This window comes from Hippopotamus amphibius, chromosome 1 (genome assembly GCF_030028045.1).
Source record: "Hippopotamus amphibius kiboko isolate mHipAmp2 chromosome 1, mHipAmp2.hap2, whole genome shotgun sequence".
Classification (NCBI taxonomy): Eukaryota; Metazoa; Chordata; class Mammalia; order Artiodactyla; family Hippopotamidae; genus Hippopotamus; species Hippopotamus amphibius.
The window spans coordinates 103,128,769-103,151,156 of record NC_080186.1 but is presented as its reverse complement, the minus strand read 5'-3'; the positions used below and the strand labels follow the sequence as shown (position 1 = coordinate 103,151,156).

Genomic DNA, 22,388 nt, shown 5'->3' with positions numbered 1-22,388 from the left:
TCAACCTGATTCCAAGAAGCAGGCTGGGGTAGCAAGCTGCATGCCTGCAGAAAGCAACAGAAAACTGCTCAGAGTCCTGAAGCAAATAAGGCGGCTTACATTTATATTAGAACTTGCACTTGAACTTTAGTGCCCTTGGCCACTGCCAAGTTTCATATTACTCAACAGGCAAAGAAGAAGAACCACTGGACTCAGTACAAATTCAGAGTGCCTGGTACTTGTGTGAGCAGCATGAAAGGCAGGTTCCAGCTAGATTTTCCAGACACCTGAAATTCAAGGTTACCTGGTCTATTCTGAGGCAGGCAAGAGGCTCGGAGAGCAGGTGGAGACACCACTAGACCAGGGTGGTGTTTAAAAGGGCAGCTTTGGTGAGTGCAGCTTTTTACCGTGATGGTTCTAGAACACAGGTCTGCTCTCAAATTTCACAACAGCTGGGCTGACTAAGAACTTCAGCTGAAGGGAGTCTATCGAGATGGCCATCGTGCAGTGGTGGTAAAGAACTGGGGGGCTGGGGATTTCTAGCAACTTCTGTGCCTCCCTTCATCCTTAAAGGAGGACTAGTACCAGACAGGAAAAAAAATATGAGCAGAAAGAACTCCAAGGACAAACTGGAAATTTAATTACTTGCTGCAGTTCTGATCCCATCTTCACCCAGGCCCTCATTACCCTGATCCACAAGCCTTCGTGTAGAAGCAATACTGACTTCCGCAAGCAAGTGCTTATGTTGGCGGCTTCGTCATATTTCAAAGCTTTGGTGAAACAGATCTGTCATCTTTGTGCAAACATGTTGCCATCTGACCACAATGGCAGCCTTTTAAGGTCATGTATGACCACATAGTTTTTAAAGTTGGGGTTCATTCTTCACTGCCCTTTTTAACACGGAAGGACCCCAGGATCCCCCCCAACACCGCCCCCCCCCACCCCCCCCCCCCCAATGTAGAACCAGCCTTGACTCAAAGCCAGTGAATTCAAATATAACTACTGGCTCACAGGGAAACTGGAGCTGTTACACTAAGAAGTGGCTTCTAGTCACCTAGTCCACAACATGGATACCAACTAAGCCCTGGGTTTCAGTCATGCCCGATCTGCTTTCAAGAGGACCAAGACATCATATTCCAGAAAAACACCTGAAAATGTAATCTTTAGAAAAAGGTAAACCACTCCTTTTCTACTAAGCATTAAGATAACTTCATTGTTTCAAGCAAGGAGAAGGCAATCACTCAGGGCTTGGGATTTTTATGGCCACAGGAGAAAGTAAAAATCAGGAGCATGGATTTGATTAAATCACTCAAGAAGCCAAGCTGGCTGGCAATATGCAGTTTCTTTGCCCTTGATACCCTAAAGTGATGCTTTCTAAGAGATCCCACAAAAAATTTCAAAACACAAAGTCCCTTATCTAAATCTACGAGGAAAGCAACAGTAGCCTAGACCTCTCCCATTTGCTAAGCTTGCTTCAGACTAGAGGTTAACACTGTTTTCCTTCTAAAGTGCAGAGTATAAACAAGTATGGTCCATCTACCAGGGTAAGGAAGATTGTTCTTCATTCTCTCAATTCTTCCCCCATCACAGAAGTAATTCTCTTGAGGGTGCCTCGGGGGCTCAGATGCACACAAGGCCCCACTGATGGAGGAAGCGTCCACCTCTCACACAGCACAGGGACAGCAGGTGTGAATCTGAAGCAATCTTAAACCAGAGAACTCTGCCCACAAGCACGGACCATTCCACAGGCCACTCGATCTACTGAAATTCCTGGATTCTTTTCTGCTGTCCAAAAAGCCTAGAGAAGGAAACCACTATTTTTGAAAAAACAAAGACAAAAATCAGCCAAAGTACTCTGGAAAAAACAGCCAGTCATACTTGGAGTGTGACCAAAATGGGTTTCTGATTAAAACATGGGAAGACCCGCACGTCAGTTACTGCAATGACTCTGGAATCAGCACAATCCTCAGTCTTGGGCAGAGCAAAACGAAAGTGGTGAGCTGATGGGGGGCGGGGGGGAGGAGTGTCATTCAATTAACAATTCCTCACTTTAAAGAAAAGAAAAACTGAACATCCACGTTTCCTATGTACATCCCCCCCCCCCCCCCCAGTTCTACTTAACATTATGTTGCACATTTTATTTTGTTTTCAAGTTACATTTCAAGAAAAGGTCTTTTTTTTTTTTTTCTCTTAGCAATATCTCATAATTCCTTGTGATAGCACAGCATCTAAACCATAAACCACTTCCAACCAGACTGCAGTTCTCCAGCTATTGGCTTTGGTTTATTGAGGAGAGAAATCCTCAGCTCTGTTGGCAGAGAATAAACATAAGCGATTTACTCCCTTGAACAAAAATTAAGCCACAAGAGCACCCTCACTGAGTTTACCTTTTTCTTTCTAAGACTGACACAAGAAAATAGACCATCCACACAACTTTCACGTAAGTGCTGAGGATTCCAAGTAAGGGCCGACATCACCGACCCTAGGCTCCGATGAGAAGCCCAACAGCTGAAGACTTCTACACTGTCCACGTGTCTCCCAATCTCAATGACCACACGGAGCTCAGACGCCCCTGTGCCGATGTTTGGGACACAGCATGTGAGTGTCTATCTTAGAAAGATGTGGATCGGTCACATTTCCTATAGCATTTTCTAAAGTGGCACTGGAATAACAGGTCCCTTTAGGGTTGGCTCATGATATACTGGAGACCCATTCCAATGGGCACACAAAGAAAAAAAAAAAAAAAGGCAGAATCAGAGCTGAGTTCCCCTTTAAAAGCCAAACACCTACATCTAGAAGGAGGCTCCCCTACCTGAGAGCCCTCGCCCTACGGGGGCTCCCCCTGTGGAAACCCTCGGGTCTCAAGGTTAGTTACAGGGCAGCCAGGTGGGGTAGGGCTGGCTGTAGGTGACAGGAGGGTGGGCTATGTAGTAGTTGTTGAAGTTGCCATCGCTGACGTATGGGGCGGGCTGGTAGTAGCAGGTGACGGTGGTGGTGTTGGGGATGATGTTCTGCTCAGCCAGCACGCGCAGGGCCAGCAGGGAGATGAGGTTCAGGGTCTGCCTGCGCTCGTGGCCCATGAGGCACACGGTGCTCTCGTTCACCACCCGGCGCAGGGTCATGAGGTAGTCGTACTTGCTCCTCTCCTCCTCGGCGAAGTGGTTCTGCAGGTAGGTCTCCAGCTTCCGCTGCTGCTCGAGGATGTCGGGGAAGTCGATGAAGAACCGGGAGCACATGTAGCGCTCCAGGGTCTTGATCTCCTCCTGGTCGGTGGGCCTGAAGTCCCGCACCAGGAGGTTGCTGTACTTGAGCAGCCCCCCGCCCCGGATCTCCTCGGGGTTCTTGGTGGCGATGAGTCTGTTCTGCAGGTGGTCCAAGGCTTCCTCAAAGTCCCCGTACACGCTCTCCCCAATGACCGTGGGGTGCAGGTGCTCGGAGAGGGGGTGGCTGGAGCAGTCGTAGAAGAAGAGCAGGGAGTCCAGGATGATCTGGAAAGAGTCCACGCTGAACTCGAACTGACGCCGGATGGAGTCCACGAATTTCAGCTCCACGTTCCGCCCGTTCTTGTTGGAGAGGGAGATGAGGCTCCAGCGGTCAGTGTCCGTGCACACCTTCACCAGCTTCTGGACGTATGCCTCCTTCAGAGTGACCGGGCTGATCTTGAGCTTGTTCACGCCCTCTGGCAGGAAGTTCAGGAGGGAGCACAGAACCACATCCCTGACCAGTTGAAACTCGGCCTCTGTGGGAAGAGCCACGTGAAAGATGAGGTCCAGGTCTTTGCAACCCAACCCGTTGTCTTTGACCAAGACATGGCCGGCCGCTGAGCCGTTCAGCCGGATGTCCTGCACCTTGATGCCCGCCTCCTCCAGCCGGCCGCGGACGGTCTGCACAATGTCCTTCAGCGTGATCTCCAAGGTGGGGAAGTTGCCTCGTCCGTGGATGGGTACGACCTCGGTCAGGACCTCATGCAGCCGGCTCACCTGGTCCCAGGTGAGCACGCTGAAGGACACGCAGTCCCTGGTACTGCTGCTCTCCTCTGCCATCTTGGGGGATGTTCTTGCCGGGGAAACTGAAAGGGAGTGGGGGAGAAACAGAGTTAGGATTCACTGCTTGCCGGCAAAGCAGCTCCAGGGACTCAGAGATGATGCTGGTTTCTCTCTGAACATCTTCCTCACTGCAAAGTGGCAAAGAGCACCTACTGCCAGGTGCTGCTGTGAGGATTAAATGAGCGAACCATGTCAAGAACTGTGTCTGCGTGGAGTAAGGACAATATACACACAAATTTACCCTACACCAAATCTGACAACTTCAGAATTTTGTTTTCTCTGGGGTTTGTTTGTTTTGCCCATTTTGTCTGCGTGAGGGTAGGGTGAGACGTGGAGTTTGTATGTGAAGGGAAGCAGACAAACTTACTAAACCATGTAACCTAAACACAACATTATTCAATAGCGGGCCTATAGATTTTGCAAATTTTCCTTGTTTTCTATGGAAATCACCTCTCCTGCTTTTGGCTCCCTAACCACATCCTGAGTTGGTTGATCCCTAGGCTACAATGGCCACACCGAACACGGGATCCCCAAAAGAAGACTCCTTCACTCTGTGAATAGATGGGCTCTCGACTCTGGGCTTGGTCCTGCTAGAATCAAGTACACTGATGTCCTCTTCACTTACAGGAGCATCTGCCCCGTAACAAACACTCCTGTGATCCAGGGTAGGACCAACGATAAAACTCCTGAGTAACAAAGGGTTAGGTCAGCTAAGCAGTGGAAGTGCCCTGCCCAGCAAGGAAGCCCCACACAGGATGTGGAAAACCTCCTCACGGCAGTGTGATTTTTCAACTGTATTCTGAAAAAGAATCCCTTCAATCTACCCAAGGAGAACAAACTTAGCACTCAGTACTAGGAGAAAAGCATGCTTCTCGCACAGCACCTGGTAGAACGACCAAGTTACCAAAGTAATTTTCAACTAAGTTATACTGTTCAGAAAATGAAACAACAGATCCCTGGAAATCCTAATACAGAATAACAAAACGGATATATTAAAAAGCCAAGGTACTATGTCCACATGGGTCACACAACAGCTAGATGGATGTAAAAGGTTAAGGCGCTGTCCTCCGACTTCACCGCAGAGAGTTTTGCCATCCTCTTCACTTTTCTGACTTGCCAGACACACAAAGTCCATCCCAATGACCTGCCACTTCATTGTTTGGAAGGGGCTGCCTTTGAAAGCATATCTGGCATGCGTAGTCCTGGGGTTCCAACCTGGGTTTTTAGTCTTGCACTGGTGCCAGGGACCCGCGCCTTATCTACAGAGCTCACATCAATGGGACGGTTGTCGCTCCGTGTTGGCGGCACCAGTCGACTCACCAAGATGAGCTTTCCAGCAGCTGGCCGTGGAGGAGGGTGAGAACACAAGACTCAATGTGAGGCAGTGTTATCAGTGAAGGAAAATGCAATATGAAGGTAGAAGAAAGAAGTGCCGGTTGATTGGGGCGAACAGGAAGGCCACAGAAGAGCTCATTTATGGGGCGGGGGCAGAGCAGACAGAAAGGCAACAAGAGCTCTCAGCTAGGGTGGAGGGGCAGAAGGCAGAAGGCGCCTGAGACCTGGCAAGGAAGCTGTCCAGTCCTGCCATCACACACCTCTCCTCAAGCCAGAACACAGGCCCCCTTTAGCATGTAGGTTAGGGGACTGAATTTGCTTACTTGGCAGTGGGAAGGTGGATCACGTGATCAAAGCAGGCTCCAGGAAGACTAATGGGGGATGGGCGCTCTTCTGCTTGCTACTGAAGAATACTTGCCAAAGGGAAGGTAAAAGTTTTGTTGCAAACCTGTTTGGACAGCGTTAGAAAGCCCTAGGCTGTCTAGATTATCTTACCAAAGCACTTCTAAGTTAAGGATACCAAGCGAAATTTGTGATGAAATACTTGATGTTTACTGTGGCTGGCCTTTGGCTTCAAGTCAGATTTGGGACAGTAGAGACCTCTTTTTAATGTGCTCTATATACACTTGGTTCTTTACGGCCCCTTTAATGATGAGCACAGCATACAGCACACTTGTGCCAACCGTGAAGGGCACTAAACAATTCAGTTCAGGTGATTACAGAAAGGTATGGCTCCAGCTTTGTTTTGAGACACTGCTAAGCTATGATTTAGTGACACAGATTTCTGCCACATATGTTGATTTTTACCTATACTAATACAGTTTGCTTTACCCTGTGTATCAGCTGTTAGTGTGTTTCCAAGGCTTGTGTTTTCTGATATGGGCATAAGAAGTTACAGCAATAGAGGAGATGCAATTCAATCAGTACTTGGAAAAGAAGGAACAACTGATTTTAAGAAAATCTCCAGGAAGAAACTCAATAATGTCATGGAGCATAATAGTTGTAGGAATCACTTTTGACTTCATGCCTTTTTTTAAGGACTTGTTAAAAAAAAGAAGTCATCTAGAGTTAATGTCAGGACTACTCCCACCTTTTGAATGGTGGCTCTTAACATTAGAAGTGGGACATCCAAGACCACGGAGAATCTGAGGAAAGCTATCACTCCTTCCTGGGGGGGCGAGAGGCGGGGTGGAGAAGGGCAGTACATACGCATGAACGTTTTCATATATTTTTAAATCTCTGAACTTGTAGTAGATTCAAAACTGGAATCTATTTTGGACTGAAAATATGTAAGGTTCTAACAGGAGGAGGGGCAGGAATATCCAGAAAAGTTATGAAAAATTGGAATGATGTCTACTAGCCTGTTAAGAGAGATTATGAAGCCACAATAATTGAAGCAGCATGATATTGGCACAAAAAGACAGACAAATTGATGAAACAGAATTTTTTAAATCTAGAAGGAAAATCTACTACATAAGGGGATTTAGTGTATAATAAAGGAGGCATTCAAAATAGTAAAGGGAAAATTTTAGACATCTGGATAGTTATCTGGATTTAAAAAAATGAGCAAAGATGGCGCCTTAGCCTGTGCCAATAGAAGATCTAGATACTTGAGTATAAAAGGACAAAACCCTAAGAGTACTGGAAAAAACCATAAACTTCATGTAAACTTACATAGAATAGGTGGTTCTTTCTAAATCACACAGAAGTCACAAAAAATTGATACATTTGCCTATATAAAAATTAAAATATCTACATGGTGAAAACACCAAAAAGAAGTGAGAAGACAAAACTAGGAAAATACTTGAAACATTAGACAAAGTAGACATTTCCTTAATGAATAAGGAGCTCCTACACACCAGAAATACTAGAACCCCAACATAAAAGAAGGGGTAAAAGACATGAACAGTAGCTCAGACACCTAACATATTCAACCCGACCTTAAGGGATGGGCAAACTTAAACTTCAATGGATCATTTTTACCTAACAGATTGGCAAAGACTGAGAAGTAGACACTTTCGCTAGACTGCCCGTGGGTTCCCTCTGAAGAATAACATGGGACTCTCAATTTTAAGTGGACAAACTCTTTGGCATAGCAATTCTACTGCTAGGAAGTCTACTTTGGATTTTACCCTATAAGTATACTTGCAAGTATGCACAGGACACGCATTGAAGAATTATTTATAAAGCTACAAACAGTCATCAGTAAAGAAGGTTAAATGACTTGACCTATTGTATACAATAGGATACAACTGCATGCAGTTGTCTAAAAGAATGGTGACAGCTCTATCTGTATGAATATGAAATGCTTATCAAGATTAATAAAAGAGCAAGTGTGAAACTGCGTGTGTAAAAAGCACAAGTCTATGCTTATACTATCAAAAATCTCTGGAAGGATATACAGGTAGTTCAGCTTACACCAAATATCACTTCTAGGTTGGGTGACAGGGTACAAAGAAAACTTATTGTATCTCTTCTGAATTTGGAACCTACACGTATTAGTTGAAAAAAGTTAAAATCTTATGAGCCATGTTTCAAAATCTCTCCCCTATAAACCTTCTAATCTGCTGCCTTGCTTAATTCCTTCAATTCCTTTCCTCCCAACCCGCCCCCCCCCCCCCCACCACCCCTGTACTCTCGTGCCTAAATCAAATACACTTAGAAGCTTCCCCTCCAGGCCTAAAAACTGATCTCTAGAGGGGCAGGCAGAGGAGGAGGGACAGTTTTTACCTAGAATGGCTTTCAGTCAATTTTCTACTTACGTGTTGTTTAAAAGAAGATGTCCATTGTTTATCCAAAAAACCCCAAAACTTTCAAAACAATGGATAAGTCAACTCATCTAGTGTCATTCTATGTTTAGTATCCAAAAATGTTTTCTGTAGTTTTACCTGAATTACTATTTCTCATTTCAGACATAAGACAGCTACCCTCACGGTGCTGTTGATTAATGGCAATAAACATTTTTTCAGGAACCTAAGATGCCTATGGTTGGCATCTTCCATGTCGACAGCTTCTGAGACACAAAGGAATAATGGAGTTAACTCTTAGAAAAAAGTTGTCTATATAAAAGCATGTGGGACATGACAGATGCCAAGTTTATGGAATAGTTTTTAATTCTCCCAATGTACCATGACTTAGATCTGGAGGAGCTCTTGCAACTACTGAAGGCTCAAATTTAGGTTGAGTTATATTTGTCGTTCAGCTTATTAGAAGAGCCCAAAATAAGTTATTGATGCCTATTAGAAATGAATCCTTTGTTTTCCCTCACCCATCCAAAAATTTCAAATATCAAAAGTACATTTACAATTTACTTAGGCAAACGCAGTATTACTAGAATAAATCCAAGTCATAGGCCCTTAGTGCTTAGATAACACACCAGAGCTTAGTGTAACAGTTGTAGTTTTAATTAGCCACTTGAGATCAACATTGATATAATCCCCACATAAAAGAATCATGTGAAACACACAGTCTCAACTCATGATAGACCCTGGTTAAAGGCAAATTCTAATTACCAGAATTAACGAAACAGTAAGTAGAAAAAAAATTAACTTGAGGCCTGGTAAATTCAAACTGAAATGTTTGATTTCCCTTTAATTGTCTGAGAAGCAGATTCACTGTACTTTACACTCGAAACTGGGAAAGGTGGGAACCATGATTTCTCACTGATTTGAAAATTCAGGCACCTTTTTTACAAGTGAGGATGACCAACTGCCTGCTCAGTTGAAGCTACTTAATCTAAAAAGTTTGACTCGTGATGAACGGCTATCTTAGGTACCCTTGAATTCCCTTTTCTTTCAGCATCTGGCGGCAGCAGAAAGATATAATACACACATTAGTGGAAAATGAGTTTGCAGAGATGGCATCAAAAGGTGAGAGGAAAAGACAAACTAAGCCCAAAGATTAAACCAAGCTCCCCAAGCACAGATGATGTCTAACTTACCTTTGTTTCCCACTGCCTGGCACACTTAAGGCAGGTTGATCTGAAAACCAGTTTCTGAAAAGCAAAAAAAAAAAAAAGCTATTTCTAGTCCTGCTCCCTAGCTTATCTAGATCCCAAAAACAAGAGTGACAGAGGCTAGGAAAGCATGAGGAGACCCCAGATGGGCAGCAGGACAGGCAGATGGACAGGCTGGAGGTGAATGCTAAGAGCAGTTATAATACTTCCGGGCCTGAAGGTCGAGGGCTTGGGTCAAATCAACACTGATTCCTGTCTGTGCCTGGCATTAGCTGTAGACATGCTCAAAGAGTCCTTGGCATGTGTGGAGATGTACATTTGTGAAGTTAAAGATGGTATTTATTTAAGCCTAAGTCTGTGACGTTTGACGTGGAAGCTCAAAGGACGTGGGAGGTTTCATGGAAACACTGCAGTGTGAGAGAGGTGCTCTCAGCTAGGGCACCCTCTCATCCAGCCCACAGACAACTGGGCAACACCCTCTTCCCTGACCTTGCTGTCGGCTTAAGAACCCAAAAGAAGCTCAAACACATTTCGGCATTCCTTTGATGACAACATGCTGTTAACTGGCTGTTACCCCAATGGCCTGGATCTTCCTAGTGACCCTTTCCAGCTCAGGGTCAGACACCCAGTCGTGGGCAGTGGACCAAGCCTGGTGACAGGCTCCAAGGGAGGTGAGTATAGGAAGCAGAGACCCTCACCGTCCCTGGCTCCGGGCCCAGGGGGGAGTCATGTGCCACCTTCCACACAAATTCTTCTCCTCCGTGTATAACCGGGGACACTTTAAGCAAAAAGAAACTATTTCCTTGCCTATAAAAGCCTAGAGAATTTAAGCAGAAGTGAAAGTCGATGGCAACATACGTCATAACATCCCATCCCATCTCTTCCCTCATTGAGCTGAGTGAACGGAAACCATGCTCTGGGCCTTTTTCCTTTTTTTCCTATAAAACGAAGACACAGAGGTATGCAAGCAGGCAGACAGAAGAGTACTCAGGACGAGCCACTTTGCGTCCATTCCTGTGAATCCGCACAAGCACTCTGAGAAAATGACAACTGTCCCTTTTACACAAAGAATAAGGATCAGGAAAGATTAAGTGAATCGACCCCAGATTCTCTGCTCTGAAGCTAAAGTTCTGACTCTCGGAACTGGAAACAACTTCCACCAAGGTCAAGTCTGCCACTGGCCGGCGCAGGTGGGGAGAAGGCAGTAAGGTCATGCTACAAACCCACATGTACACTGGGATGACCAGTTCTTGCTTCTACCAAAGTGATCTTTTCTAAATCAGAAATTCTATTGGTCTTATCCAAAACAGAGAGAAAGCTACCTTCTGCTAACTATACAACTGCGATACTTATCTTCCCATCACCCCTTATTCCCACTGTACGCGCTAAAGACACCAAAGCTTCAGTCAACCAGCCTTTACTGCCTTCTTGAGTTGCAGACTGCAGCTGAGCAAGAGACATGAGTCAGTGTTCAGTGACTTAGAGGTGCCCCTCAGAGAGGCCCCAGAGAAGGTAAGTCCTTGGCCACAGTGTGGGAAATCCCGGCTTTCAAAGGGGATGCGTGCACATCAGCTGCTTCATAACATTTCATGAATCCTCACCCACATCCTTTTCCCACTCGGTTAATTTTACCACTTCTTCAGAAGCTCTGAGCAGTACTGATAGGTGCAGAGCCTTCCAGGGGCTCTTCTTGTAGAGACAGTCACAGCCAGGGGACAACAAATGGGACTAGATGCTTGGCCAGGTAACCCAATATGAGCCACCAAACTACTGGACAATGTCCCAAACAGGCAGCAAGACAGCACTATACGGGCTTCCTTGGGATCAACCTATCCGATTCCCGCAACAATCCTGTAAGGCAGGGGTCCTCAATCCCCGGGCCATGGACCCTTGCGGGTCTGTGGTCTGTTAGGAACCAGGCCGCACAGCAGGAGGTGAGCAGCAGGCATGGGCGAAGCTTCATCTGTATTTACATCCACTCCCCAGCGCTCGCGTTACCGCCTGAGCTGCGCCTCCTGTCAGCATTATGGTGCGTTGTATAATTAGTTCATTATATATTACAATGTAATAATAATACAAATAAAGTGCACAGTAAATGTAATGTGCCTGACTCATCCCGAAACCATCCCTGCCCCACCCCCACTCCCGGTCTGTGGGAAAACTGTCTTCCATGAAACCGGTCCCTGGTGCCAAAAAGGTAGGGGACCGCTGCCGTAAGGGAGCTATTATTTCCCTACTTTATAGGTTGGAGTACAAAGAGGATGCACTCACTGTTAACTGTCCGAGGACACATGCTGGGAAGTAGCAGAAAAGGGACTCAGGAGGTTTCCTGGGAGGTGGATAGCTTTGGTGTACCTGTTGGGGTCAGGGCAGGGCTTTGAAGGTAAGTTGGTTGCTCAGGTAGTTTTAGGAAGGAGATGACAACAAGAAAAGAGAAGAAAGGTATGAAGGCTTATTATAAGATGGTGGGAAAGAAGTTGGCTAGAAGTGCTAAGGCCCCCTGCGTGGAGTAAGGCCAGATGGCAAGTGCCGGAAACAGCAGAAGGATGTAGAACAAAAGTACCTAACAACTGTCTGTGCAGACACTCTCTCCCTCAAAACCATCATGGATTTGGGGGTGTATCCCGCCTGGTGGGAGCCACCAGAATTGAACGTAATTAAGTACAGTCACGCGAGTGTTTCTTGTAAAGGAACAATGGCTGAGAGATGAAGGCCTAGGATCCTCATTTCTGAGGAAGCCCCAGGATGCTGGCCAGGTTGGGAGGCAGTGGTGATTTCAGAGAAGGCAAGTCCCGAAGGCAGAGAGAAGCCAGGAGTGGAAGGAGCTGGGACAGCCAGCTTGCTGGGCAAGCACTAAGAGGAAAAAACAATAGCACAAGGAGGGAGCTTTCAGGAATGGGCTGATCCTGGTCTGGATCTGCAACTAAGGCCCATGCCCTGTTCACGGAATAAAGGAACAGCTGCTGGGAGGCACTTCGGTGGCCAGAAGATCAGGACTGTGAATCTGCTTATGAATCAACACAACAGGACACTCCCTGAAGACAAGACGGCAACATTATCAGATCCAAGAACAGATAACCCAACTGGAGCTGCAGAGAGAAGGTAGGTAAATTGGCAAGAAGTGGCCAGGACCCCAGGGGCTGGCACAGGAAGGAGAGTTGGAACAGACCCGAAACAGAAACAACCTGGAACAGACTGACGAATGCCTGCACGTTGAATCTGAGACTGGACTCCTGTCCCTTTTCCCACCTGCATATAGTCTGACCCTTGAGATCCTTTCATCCTCGAGAGAGAGCCAGGAGCTTGGAATGACCATGGACTTGATATACGCTGCAGCAGATGAGTGGGCAGAAAGGAGAAAAACCAGGGTCGACAGGGATTCAGCCTTCAGCAGAGAAATCCCCCCTCACTCCTTGAATTCCTAGGGAGGTGAAGGCCAACGTTATCTAGGACCAGGGGGCAGCCTGAGGAAGCCTTTTGTCTGCCAGCCCCTCGGCAGGGCCCTGGGCCCACCACCTGGGAGGAGGCCACATTCTAGAGACTCTCCCACTGCCCCTAAACACACTACAAAGTCACAGATAACTGAGACGCACATCTGTGGTTCATGTACATGGAATAAGAATTTAGCTTAGTAGACAGCCCAAAGTAACAGAACCTGATACAATAATGCCTTGTTTATTAAAAGGACAAGAACATTTATTCTTTGTTAACTTTTGACAAGAAGTTATGTTTACAGCTGCTCACTCAAACACTCACAAACACACTCTACCTCAGCCTAAAGATATAAGTGCCCCAAGTCACAAGGCCTGGGGAAACCGGCTCTCGGTCAGTGACACAACCAACCCTGCAGGTGGTCTTTTCTCACTCAGCTCCAGGCCCTCAATCTATTTTCTCAGGGTTATCAGCATCCTCCTAGCCTTTCAGCGCTGATGTTTACTAGAGTCAAAAAATTTGGTTCAATTCCCACGGCAACTGGGATTCTACCTGAGCCAAAGGCAGAGTGTCCCGGATGGGAGCGGAAGCAGGCACAGCGACCAGTGCCGCCTGGCTCTGCCCAGGCGTCCCCAGTGGGAGGGCCCTCACAAGAGCTCGCTCCCCACTGATGCCAACTTACAGTCTTCACGGTTATCAACGCCTGGGCCCCGTCCACAGACACCCGCCCTGAGACCACTCCAAACAGAAAGCTCTTTCCTGTCTTTCAAAATAGGACGCTTAAGTGAGTGTGGTTGGAGAGATAACGCTGGAAGGACGCGTGCTGTGGCAGCAAAACAGTATGAGACAGAATCAAAACACTGGCCCAGATGTTATAACAGGGACACCACAGAAGTTCAAGTGCTTAAAGGAATACCCTGAATCGTTGCGAATATAACTTATTAACGAAGTCAGAACATAGATATCTTTGCATGGGAGAGAGGCACAGAAGCCTTGATTTTTCCAAGGTGTCAGCATGATTAAGTGCTACATACACAACTTGAAATGGAAATAATCCTTGTTACTCCTGGGTACCTCCCTCCCTCCTAGCAAATGCCTCTTTCTAAATCAGAGATGTTACTGGTCTGAACTCATTTAAAGAGATCCCCAGAGCCGGCGCTACAGTTTTAGAGATTGACTAGGCTGAGAAAAATAGGACGATTCTTATGAGACTTTACTGTAAAGAGGAACAAGTTTACATACAATCTATAGGGTTTAAGGGCGGACAGCCTCCAGGTTTTATTAAGGGTTGTGACCACAACTTTCCATCTAACTTTCTAGTTTAGAGCTTTGAACAGTTGTCAGTTGTCCAAAATGAGGACCTCAGCCAGCCAAAAGCCACATCTCATTACCAGCAGCATCCTCTGGGCCTTATCAGGAAAGAGACAAGCAACTCTCAGTTGCTCAAATGAAGCACTTCTCCTACTTTAGACATACAAACCCCCCTTCACCGATACCTAAGCATGAGCTGCCTCCACCTCAGTGAGGACGCTAATTACATATACAGTCCCATCCCAGTTTTAGATGCTTCCCTACAGAGTTAACTTTCACATAGCAGGTACCTGACCTCCAGGTACTGAGCATGGCAGCAGCCTGAGTGAACATCACCAGGCTTAATGGTCCCTCTGACATCATCATAAGTACTGCTAAGAACAGAAATTTGGGTGGGAGGGTGGGGGGGGGGGGGAGGAGTGGAAGGCTAGGATTAAAGTGAAGGAGCAAGGCCATGGAGTGGTACCTATTTCTGCACCAACCACATGTGAGGTGGCCAAACTACCTTGTCTCTGGCGTCCCCACCTGTGTGAGCCGTGCAAGCCATGTTCACTGGAATGCCTGTCATCAAGTTAGCATCTGCCAAGTCATGTGCTGCTGTCAGCAGGTGTCCTGTAGACACCTTTTACAGGGAAGTTAGGTCCTCTCCTGTTTTCCAATTTTAACTGTTGATAAATTTTGATGGTTGATAAATTGTTGGAATCCTGGTCCCCTGCCAGTCTCAGAAGATTTTATCTGCAGTTCTTTGAAATTCTATTACCTTATGATTATTCTCTAAGAAACTATAGAAAAACAAGAGAATGAGCGCTGGACTAAGACTCAAACATCCTGTGTTTCAGTGTCAGGTCTGACTCACACGGTAAATGACTATCAGCAAGTGGGCCGAAATGACTGAGCTTCCTTTCATTCTTTCAGATATCTGAGTGCCTACAACATTCCGAGCACTGTTCTAGGAGCTTACAGTCTATGGGGAAGCCAGAGACCAAGATCTCTGCCCCTGCAGAGCTTAGATCCTAGCTTACACTCTGCCTCCAAAACCTCGCGTTATTAACTCTTGCCTCCCACACGAGAAGAATCAGGATTTGAGAGTGAAATATTCGCAGATGGTCTAGATCTGTGCCACCCCATACTGTATCCACAGTCTGTTGGGCACATGAAATGGGGCAAGTCCAAACTGAGATATGCTATGAACATAAAATACACTGGATTTCGAGGACTTCGTAAGAGGGAAAAAAAAGTAAAATAACTCATTAATATTTTTATATTGATTACAATTGAAAAGATACTATTTGACATGATGGGTTAAATAAAACTATGTTCACCTGTTTATTTTTACTTTCTCATGTGACTACTAGAAACTTAATTGTGACTCATATTTCTATTGTCCTCCCTACAATGAAGAAACTGAAGAGGCAGTGGCGCTTCCAGGACCAGAACCCAGGTGTCCTCAAAACTAAAGCAGCCTCAGAGGCAGGGAGGATGAAAATGACAAAGGGCCTGGGCATGGGAGAGGGCAGCAGTGCCAGTGCCCCACCCAACACCCCCAGACCAGCACCTGGACACACGGCAGGTGCCCAGTTAGCACCCACTTCATCTCTGTGTCTGGGTCAGCGCCTTTCCCAAGACTGGCCAAGCCCATGCAGAGTCAGCCGGCCGCGGTGGTCCCGATCCCCACCTCTTCAACCACCGCAAGTGCAGGTCAGGGGTAAACAGGGTGTGTCTGAGGGGTAAGGGGTAGCCAACCAGGCGAGGTGGAGGACTACCCCTTCTCCCATCCCAGTAAGGGCTATGCGAGGTGAGAGAAGCTTACGGCGACACGAGAGGACAAGTCATGGACACTTCTCTTCACAAAATGTGTTCACAGGGAGTGAATACAGAGACAGATATGGAACTTTCTGTGCTCACCCAATTTAAGACAGGGCTTGAAAAAAAGAAAATAAGGTACAAGGTAGAACTGTAAAGAAGTATTGATGAGGAGAGATGTTGGGATAAGGGGATCCCCAGGTGGGGTAAGATCTGAGAGGGGTCCAAAGCTGGGTTAAAACAAAGTTTGGTGAGGAAGGAGGAGCATTAACTTGTTCAGATATTTGAGTGTGTATTCCACGAGGCAAGGTAGGGCAATTAGGAAGGGAGGTCAGGCAAGAAGAGGAGGTCAGAAAGGTATAGGTTCCCAAAGGAGCGTGTCTTCTGGAGGGAGGGGCAGCTCCTGTGCATTCTTAAGGTGTTGGAGGTGTTGGGATGGAGAGCTGGCCGGAGGTGGGGAGAGGCGCTGGGAGTGGTTTCATGGAGCTGCTGTCTGCAGCCCTAAATCAGGTCAGCGATGGCAGTGGGAAACAAAAAGTTAAAAAGAGAAAGACTCAGCAGAACAAACACCCGAGTGAACGTGGAGAGAGAAAGGCTGAGTGAGCGTTGTGAGGCTGTGCTGGGGTGCACGGGCAGGGGGGGAAGAGCTTGAAGGGTGCGGGTCTGGACCTCAGCCTGAGGAGTATCAGCTGTAGGCCGAAACTCTCAGTTGTCACTGTCCCTCGGCTCCAAACTGACACCCGAGGCCTCCGTCTTTAAAAAGGCCCCGAAGCCGCCCAGCATTTTGGGCCTGGAGCTTTTGATCCAAAAACGTGTGCCAGCACCCTGGCCCCCCAGGGCGCCACCTCCTGAAGTGTGCTTCCCTCCCCGAGAGGCGTGGCAGTCAAATGCCAGCAGAGCACTGGATCCAGTGAACAGGCGCGCCTCCTGTGTGCCAGGCCCTGCTCCGGGCACTGGGCATTCAGCAAGGAGCATAGACCCCTGCCTGCCTGGGGCTCACACGCCAGTGGCTGAGGCAAACCGGCAAAACCCGAGTGCCTCGAGGACGTTCCGGGGCAGACCCGGCTCTCTTGCCTCCCCAGCATTTCCACGGGCCTTTTCACATATTATTCCCTTGGCCTCCTCAGCACCTGGCACAAACTATTGCCTAGGAAGCCTTAACCACTTACGGACTCAGTCACTGTTGTCCAAGAAATAAACACTTGACGCAGTTGGGTGACCAAGACTCCCAAAGGCTCAGAGACTGAAAACCATGCTACACGGAGAGCTGCTTAACAGCAGCAATCATTTCTTCACATTTGCTTCTCCCTATTGTTCCCAGAGGTTCTGCAAACAGTTCTAGAACTGGCTACAGGGCCCAGCTGTACAAAACCTATTAATTCTAAACAATTCATAAGGCTTCCTCACAGAAAGATGCTTCCTCTAAACCACTTAAATTCCAAATATAAGCCTTCTTATTAATGCACGTAGTGAAAGGACAAAAAAGTTTGAAACCAGAAGTTCCAGAAGCATCACAAGAGATCAGCACTGCTGCTATACCCAAGTGGCTTTAAACACACGAACATTTCTTTAAACACATTTCTGCTTCATCATAATACCGTGATGCCAATTTATTTAACATGTTACAGTTAAAACACCAAGATGGCAGAAAGCATTTTTCTATATTGCCTTGTTTACCTCAGTGACAACACACAAAAGCGATGGACCTTATCTAACCCGAGTAATGTTTTATCCCTAGTAACACCTCAGACTCTGCATTGCTTCCCCTTAAAGCCCACCCCAACTTCCACCCCCCACCCCTGACCACAACAACAACAGATACAGCCCAGAGGCTGGTGTGAAACTGAGAAACCCAAACACAACATCACAAGTTTAACTTAACTCATGAAATTAGTCCTGGGTATCCACCAGATGTTTTCTCAGTAACACAAAAAATTTACCACATCCCTTCAGTGCTCTTGGCTTGTCATTTTTTAGTGACTGACACTATTGCACACAACATATCAAAGATGAAAATGAAGGCAAGGGTACTACTTCATTGAGCAGTTGAAAAAATAATGTCATTTTCTAATTTTGTATCGAATGTGCCCAGCTTCTGGCACTGGGAGAACAAGGACGCTACAGTCCACTCTAAGTTATCTTTACTGCCGGGCAGTTCCGATGGGTAGTGCACGATGTACACAGTCTGGACTGGCCTTGAACACTGAGGGATGCAGGCTCGGTGGGGCAGGGGAGTTTCTGCAACTCAGGACCTGATCTCAGTGGTTACTTGTACTCACAGGAGAGCTGAGGACACTAAGTGTGCAGAGCCAAGGGTGCTCAACTAAATCATGGTAATTCTGACAAATGGGCCAAATGCCAATTCTTTCCTTCAGTTACCCCAACTTAATCTCTGGATACGAGGTAGGTATTGTGGAAGAATCTCAACATAAAGAGTGCTGCTGTTTGCTCTACGGACACACACTAGCTTATGAAATTAGGGACCTTTGTTTAGGGTAACAATTGAGAGGCTTCCTGGCAGAGAAAAAGGTTCTTTTAACTTTGATGTTAAATTTACTCACAGCTACCTGAACAATTATACATACAATATACCAAATTCTGCTTTCTGAAAACTCCTTATTGAGAATAAATGAACTCCAAAGGTGTGGGTATACCTTAAGACACGAGGTTTCAGTTATCTCAAGTAAAACCTTGACTCCAGAGATACTAAGCTTTCCATCTTCACAAACAAGATTGTCAAAGGACAGAAACCCTGCTGGTCCAGCTCAGAGCTTCCCTGAAAGGGAAGAGAAAAATCAGCGTTCTCTAGTCGCCCACCCCACCCCCTTCGACGGCAGGCTCTCGGGGTCTCCAGTTCGGTACTCATTCCCTCTCCACAACACCTCTGGGGGGTTAGGAAGGCACAATTCCTGGTAAGCGCTTCTACCACCCTGACAGCTTCCTGGCTTGCTGCCTGGCTTGCTTCCCTGCCAAGTTACTCACGTTGAAAGGTTAGTGTAGCCAACAATGGCCACTCACATCCTCCCTGAAGGGCAGCTGGGCCAAGCCAGGAGCCTACTTCAGGAGGATTTAATAATCTCCACTTTATTTCCTGGGGAGGTTCAAGTTCCCAACCCACCTACCAGATATCCTGAATACCAAACTGTCACAACACAAACGATTTACATAGTCTTTATAAGCACTTACTGTAATAAGTGCACTTGAACACTCCACGGTTTGCATGTTATGACTCCACAACAAACAAGCAAACAAACGTTCAAAAGGCAGCAGGTCCCTACTTAAGACAAAGATTTAGTCAACCCTGCAGAAGCCTCCCTCCGGACGAAAATGAGGGCCAAGGGGGACTGAGCGGACCCCTCCCGCGGGGTCCAGCCCTGACCGTCGGTTGCAGTGAGCCCTGGTCAACTCGCCGTCTGCAGAGAAACTCGCCAGGCATTTCCCCGGAAGTCCTCCCTTCCTTGGAGGCAGCGCCGTTCTGTTTTCCCCAGCAGGCGTTCTGCGTTTCGGTGTTCAGGCCGCCAACCTGTACGCGTCAGGTCCGTCCCCCTCCTCCGACTCCCTCCCAGGGCCGCGATCCGGACGGCGACACCTCCCGGGCACCGTGCCCCTCAGCCGCCCGCGGCCCCACTAGCCGAATCCACTGACGGCCGTGGCTTTCGGTCTGCAGGCTGAGCAAGTTTCACTCCTAAAAGGGGAGGAACCAGCTTGCGCGTGCAGTATTCCCGAGAAGTTTCCGAGAGGAGCGCGGCGCGCGGGTCCCTGGCTCGGATCCCTGGGCTGCTCTCGGTGTTCTCAGCCCAGTGCGAGGGCAGGAAGAGTCGGGGGGGGGGGGGGGTCTCCGCCCTCTCCTTAAAACCCCAGCCCAGGTGCCGAGCCCGGGGAGCGCCCCTCCCCTCCCCGGCGGGACACAGCCCCTGACCGCCGCGTCTCCAACTGCGCCTCGCCAAACCGCCGCGTTCTAACTCGCGCCCGGCCGCCGGCCGAGGGGTGCGCGCCCGCGGGAGCGCCGGGACGAGTCCGAGACGCCGCCTGCATGGCAGGGGTGGCGCGGGCGCCGTCGGACCCGGGAAAGGTGCGGAAGGCCCCCATCGCACACGCTTCGGCCGCCCGGCCCTCGAGCGGCCAGCGCGCAGCCCGCGGGGCGCGCGGAGCAGGAACTCGCTTGAAGTTTGCCAGCCCCGGCAGAAGTCTCTGGAAAGTTGTGGCTCCCTCTCGGAGCGTCTCGCCTGGCCCCCGGAGGCGGGCTGTGTAGGGGACGGGGGTGACGTCGTGGGAGCCGGAGGGGAAGGGAGCCCAGGGGCCCGGCACCTGTCCGCACCTCCCCTCGGGCCCCCGCGCCCCCACCAGGCTTGGCGAAGACGGGAGCTCCGCTCGGCCGCGGCAGACCCCCCGGCCCCCGCCCCCAGGGCAGAGCGCGCGGCTCTCTGGCACCACGCATCCTCGCGCCTTTAGAAGAGGGGGTCGTGGACTCACCTGGGCGGCGGCGGAGGAGACCAGAGGCAGGGCCTTGGCGTGGGCAGCCCCCAGCAGGAGCGACACGGTCCCTACGGCCCCCAGGCAGCGGCACCGAGTGAGCCGTCCCGCCGCCGCCCCCTCCGTTCTTATACGGCCTGACCACGCCCCCGCCAGCCGCCACCGCCCCCACCCCCGCCCCTGAGCCTGCCCTCCCGGGGGAGCGAGGGGCGGAGCGGGGCGGAGCCGGCGCCCACGGGATCCTTCCGCCCGGGCGCTGACGGCGAGGGCAGGGCGAAAGGTGCCCTCTGATTGGCTCCTCGGGTGAATGGTTGCCGAGAGACGAGTAAATCTTCGGCGGCGGGAAGGGGCCGGGGTGCCAAAGGAGGTAGCACTGCGCAAGCGCAATAGAGAGGGGCTGCGTCGACGCCCCGTTCCCTTCGGAGTTCCTGGGACTCCCTTTCTTTCTGCTTTCCCCTGCGCCCGTTTCTGCCGTTCTTATCACATAACTTCCTCCCCCCCACCCCCCGCCCAAGGTTTTGCCGTCTCTATTCCGCTCCCTCGTAGGCCTGTTATTCTTTTGCTTCTCTGGGGATTTTCGCGTTAGTTCTCTCTCCAGGAGTGGGGAGTGAAACCCCGAAGCCTACCTTCGACGTGTGTTTTGCAGTCGGAAAAAACTTCTGGTTTCTGAGCGGGGCGAGGCTTCCTGACTCCCCAAGCAAACTGACTAGAGGTCACTGGGGAAAGAGCCGGCACAGTGGGTTCTCGGGCGCAGGTAGTGGGACTGAGGGCCTCGAGGAATCCACCGCCAAGCCTGGCAACCGCGACCGCTTCAGCCCAACTCGGAATGTCACAGGGCGCAGTCGTGTATGTTATACAACATGCAGGCGGGGCTTGGACACAGTCCAGTCACTCCATGGCAAGTGGTTTCGAGTCCAGGTTCTAAATTCAGATTAACCTGGGTTGGAATCTCCGTTCACCACCTAACTATCTGTAAGGCCTTGGGCAAGTAACTTAACCAACTCCTCATAAATCTCCGTTTCCTCTCCTATACGGTGGGACTAAAAATGGAACAGCTTCGTAGGGTTATGTAAGTATTCAGTAAGAAAACGGAAAGCTGTCAGGGCAGTGCCGGATATAAAGTGTGCGGTAAATGTTATTTATATCAAGTTGTAGCCGTTATTATTTATCAATAAACATTCATTGAGCTTGTACTGATCTTCTGTTAGGTTGTGGGGAAAAAGATTACTTCCTAGATGAAGTATTTTTCTACCTGGCCCCTTCCATCCCTGCCTGAAATAAGTGTAGTTCTCGGTGTCTGCCAGGATAGAGTTCTCAAATATATGCCTTCCCTGAGGAGAGAGAGGTCCCCTGGAATATTAATAAGATAGGATATCAGTATGAATGCTTGCAAGATACATGGTCTAATTTTTTTTTTAACTTTTTGTTTTTAAGGTATATATTCTGTAAAGTGCTTATGGGTACAGAACAATGAATTTCTACATATGTGTACGCCTGTGTAACTGCCACCTAGATCAAGATATTGAACATCTCCAGATTCCTCGTGCCCCTTCCCATTCAGTGTTCTGTAAAGGTAACCACTCTTCTGACCTCTATCACCAGTATTTGAACTTGATGCGGATGAAGTGCATAGTATGTTCACTTATGTGTCTGGCTTCTTTCTGTCAACAGTGTGTCTGTGAAATTCATCCATGTTGTTGCATGTAACATGGTTCATTCTTTTCCATTGCTGTGTATTATTTCAGTATGTAAACACTCAGTAGTTTAGGTACTCATTCCACTGGTGGATGTTTGAGTTGCATGAAGTTTTTGCCTATCATGAATGCAGCTGCTGCAAACAGTCCTTCTTTCCAGCTTTATTGAGGTATGCTTAACAAAAACTTTATATATTTAGAGTATACTACGTGGTGTTTTGATATGCATGTACATTGTGAAGCTAATTAACAGCCAAGCTAATTAACATATCCACCACCTCACATAATTACCTTTTGTGTGTGTGTTTGGGGGCGGGGAGGGGGCTGTGAAAATGATCAAGATCAAATTTCAAGTATGAT

At 48.3% G+C, this 22,388-nt stretch overlaps 1 protein-coding gene across 6 annotated transcripts; it reads right to left on the bottom strand.

Annotated features, from left to right (window-relative positions):
- Window positions 1-937: 937 nt before the first annotated feature.
- Window positions 938-21,152, bottom strand: TENT5C (terminal nucleotidyltransferase 5C). 6 transcript variants are annotated; one of them, XM_057720587.1, is made up of 3 exons: window positions 20,961-21,062; window positions 9,301-9,354; window positions 938-4,048 (listed from the first exon to the last, which is right to left on the bottom strand). In XM_057720587.1, exon 3 carries the CDS (start codon window positions 4,020-4,022, stop codon window positions 2,847-2,849), a length of 1,176 nt encoding a protein of 391 aa, XP_057576570.1. In that variant the 5' UTR covers window positions 4,023-4,048; window positions 9,301-9,354; window positions 20,961-21,062; the 3' UTR covers window positions 938-2,846. The 6 variants fall into 6 exon arrangements, with proteins under 6 accessions (XP_057576570.1, XP_057576563.1, XP_057576577.1 ...); XM_057720580.1 differs by lacking the exon at window positions 20,961-21,062 and adding an exon at window positions 20,335-20,424; XM_057720594.1 differs by lacking the exon at window positions 20,961-21,062 and adding an exon at window positions 18,516-18,862.
- Window positions 21,153-22,388: the final 1,236 nt, after the last annotated feature.

Coding starts and splice junctions, on each gene's coding strand:
- TENT5C (XM_057720607.1), bottom strand. CDS start 4,022: ATGGCAGAGGAGAGCAGCAGTACCAGGGACTGCGTGTCCTTCAGCGTG.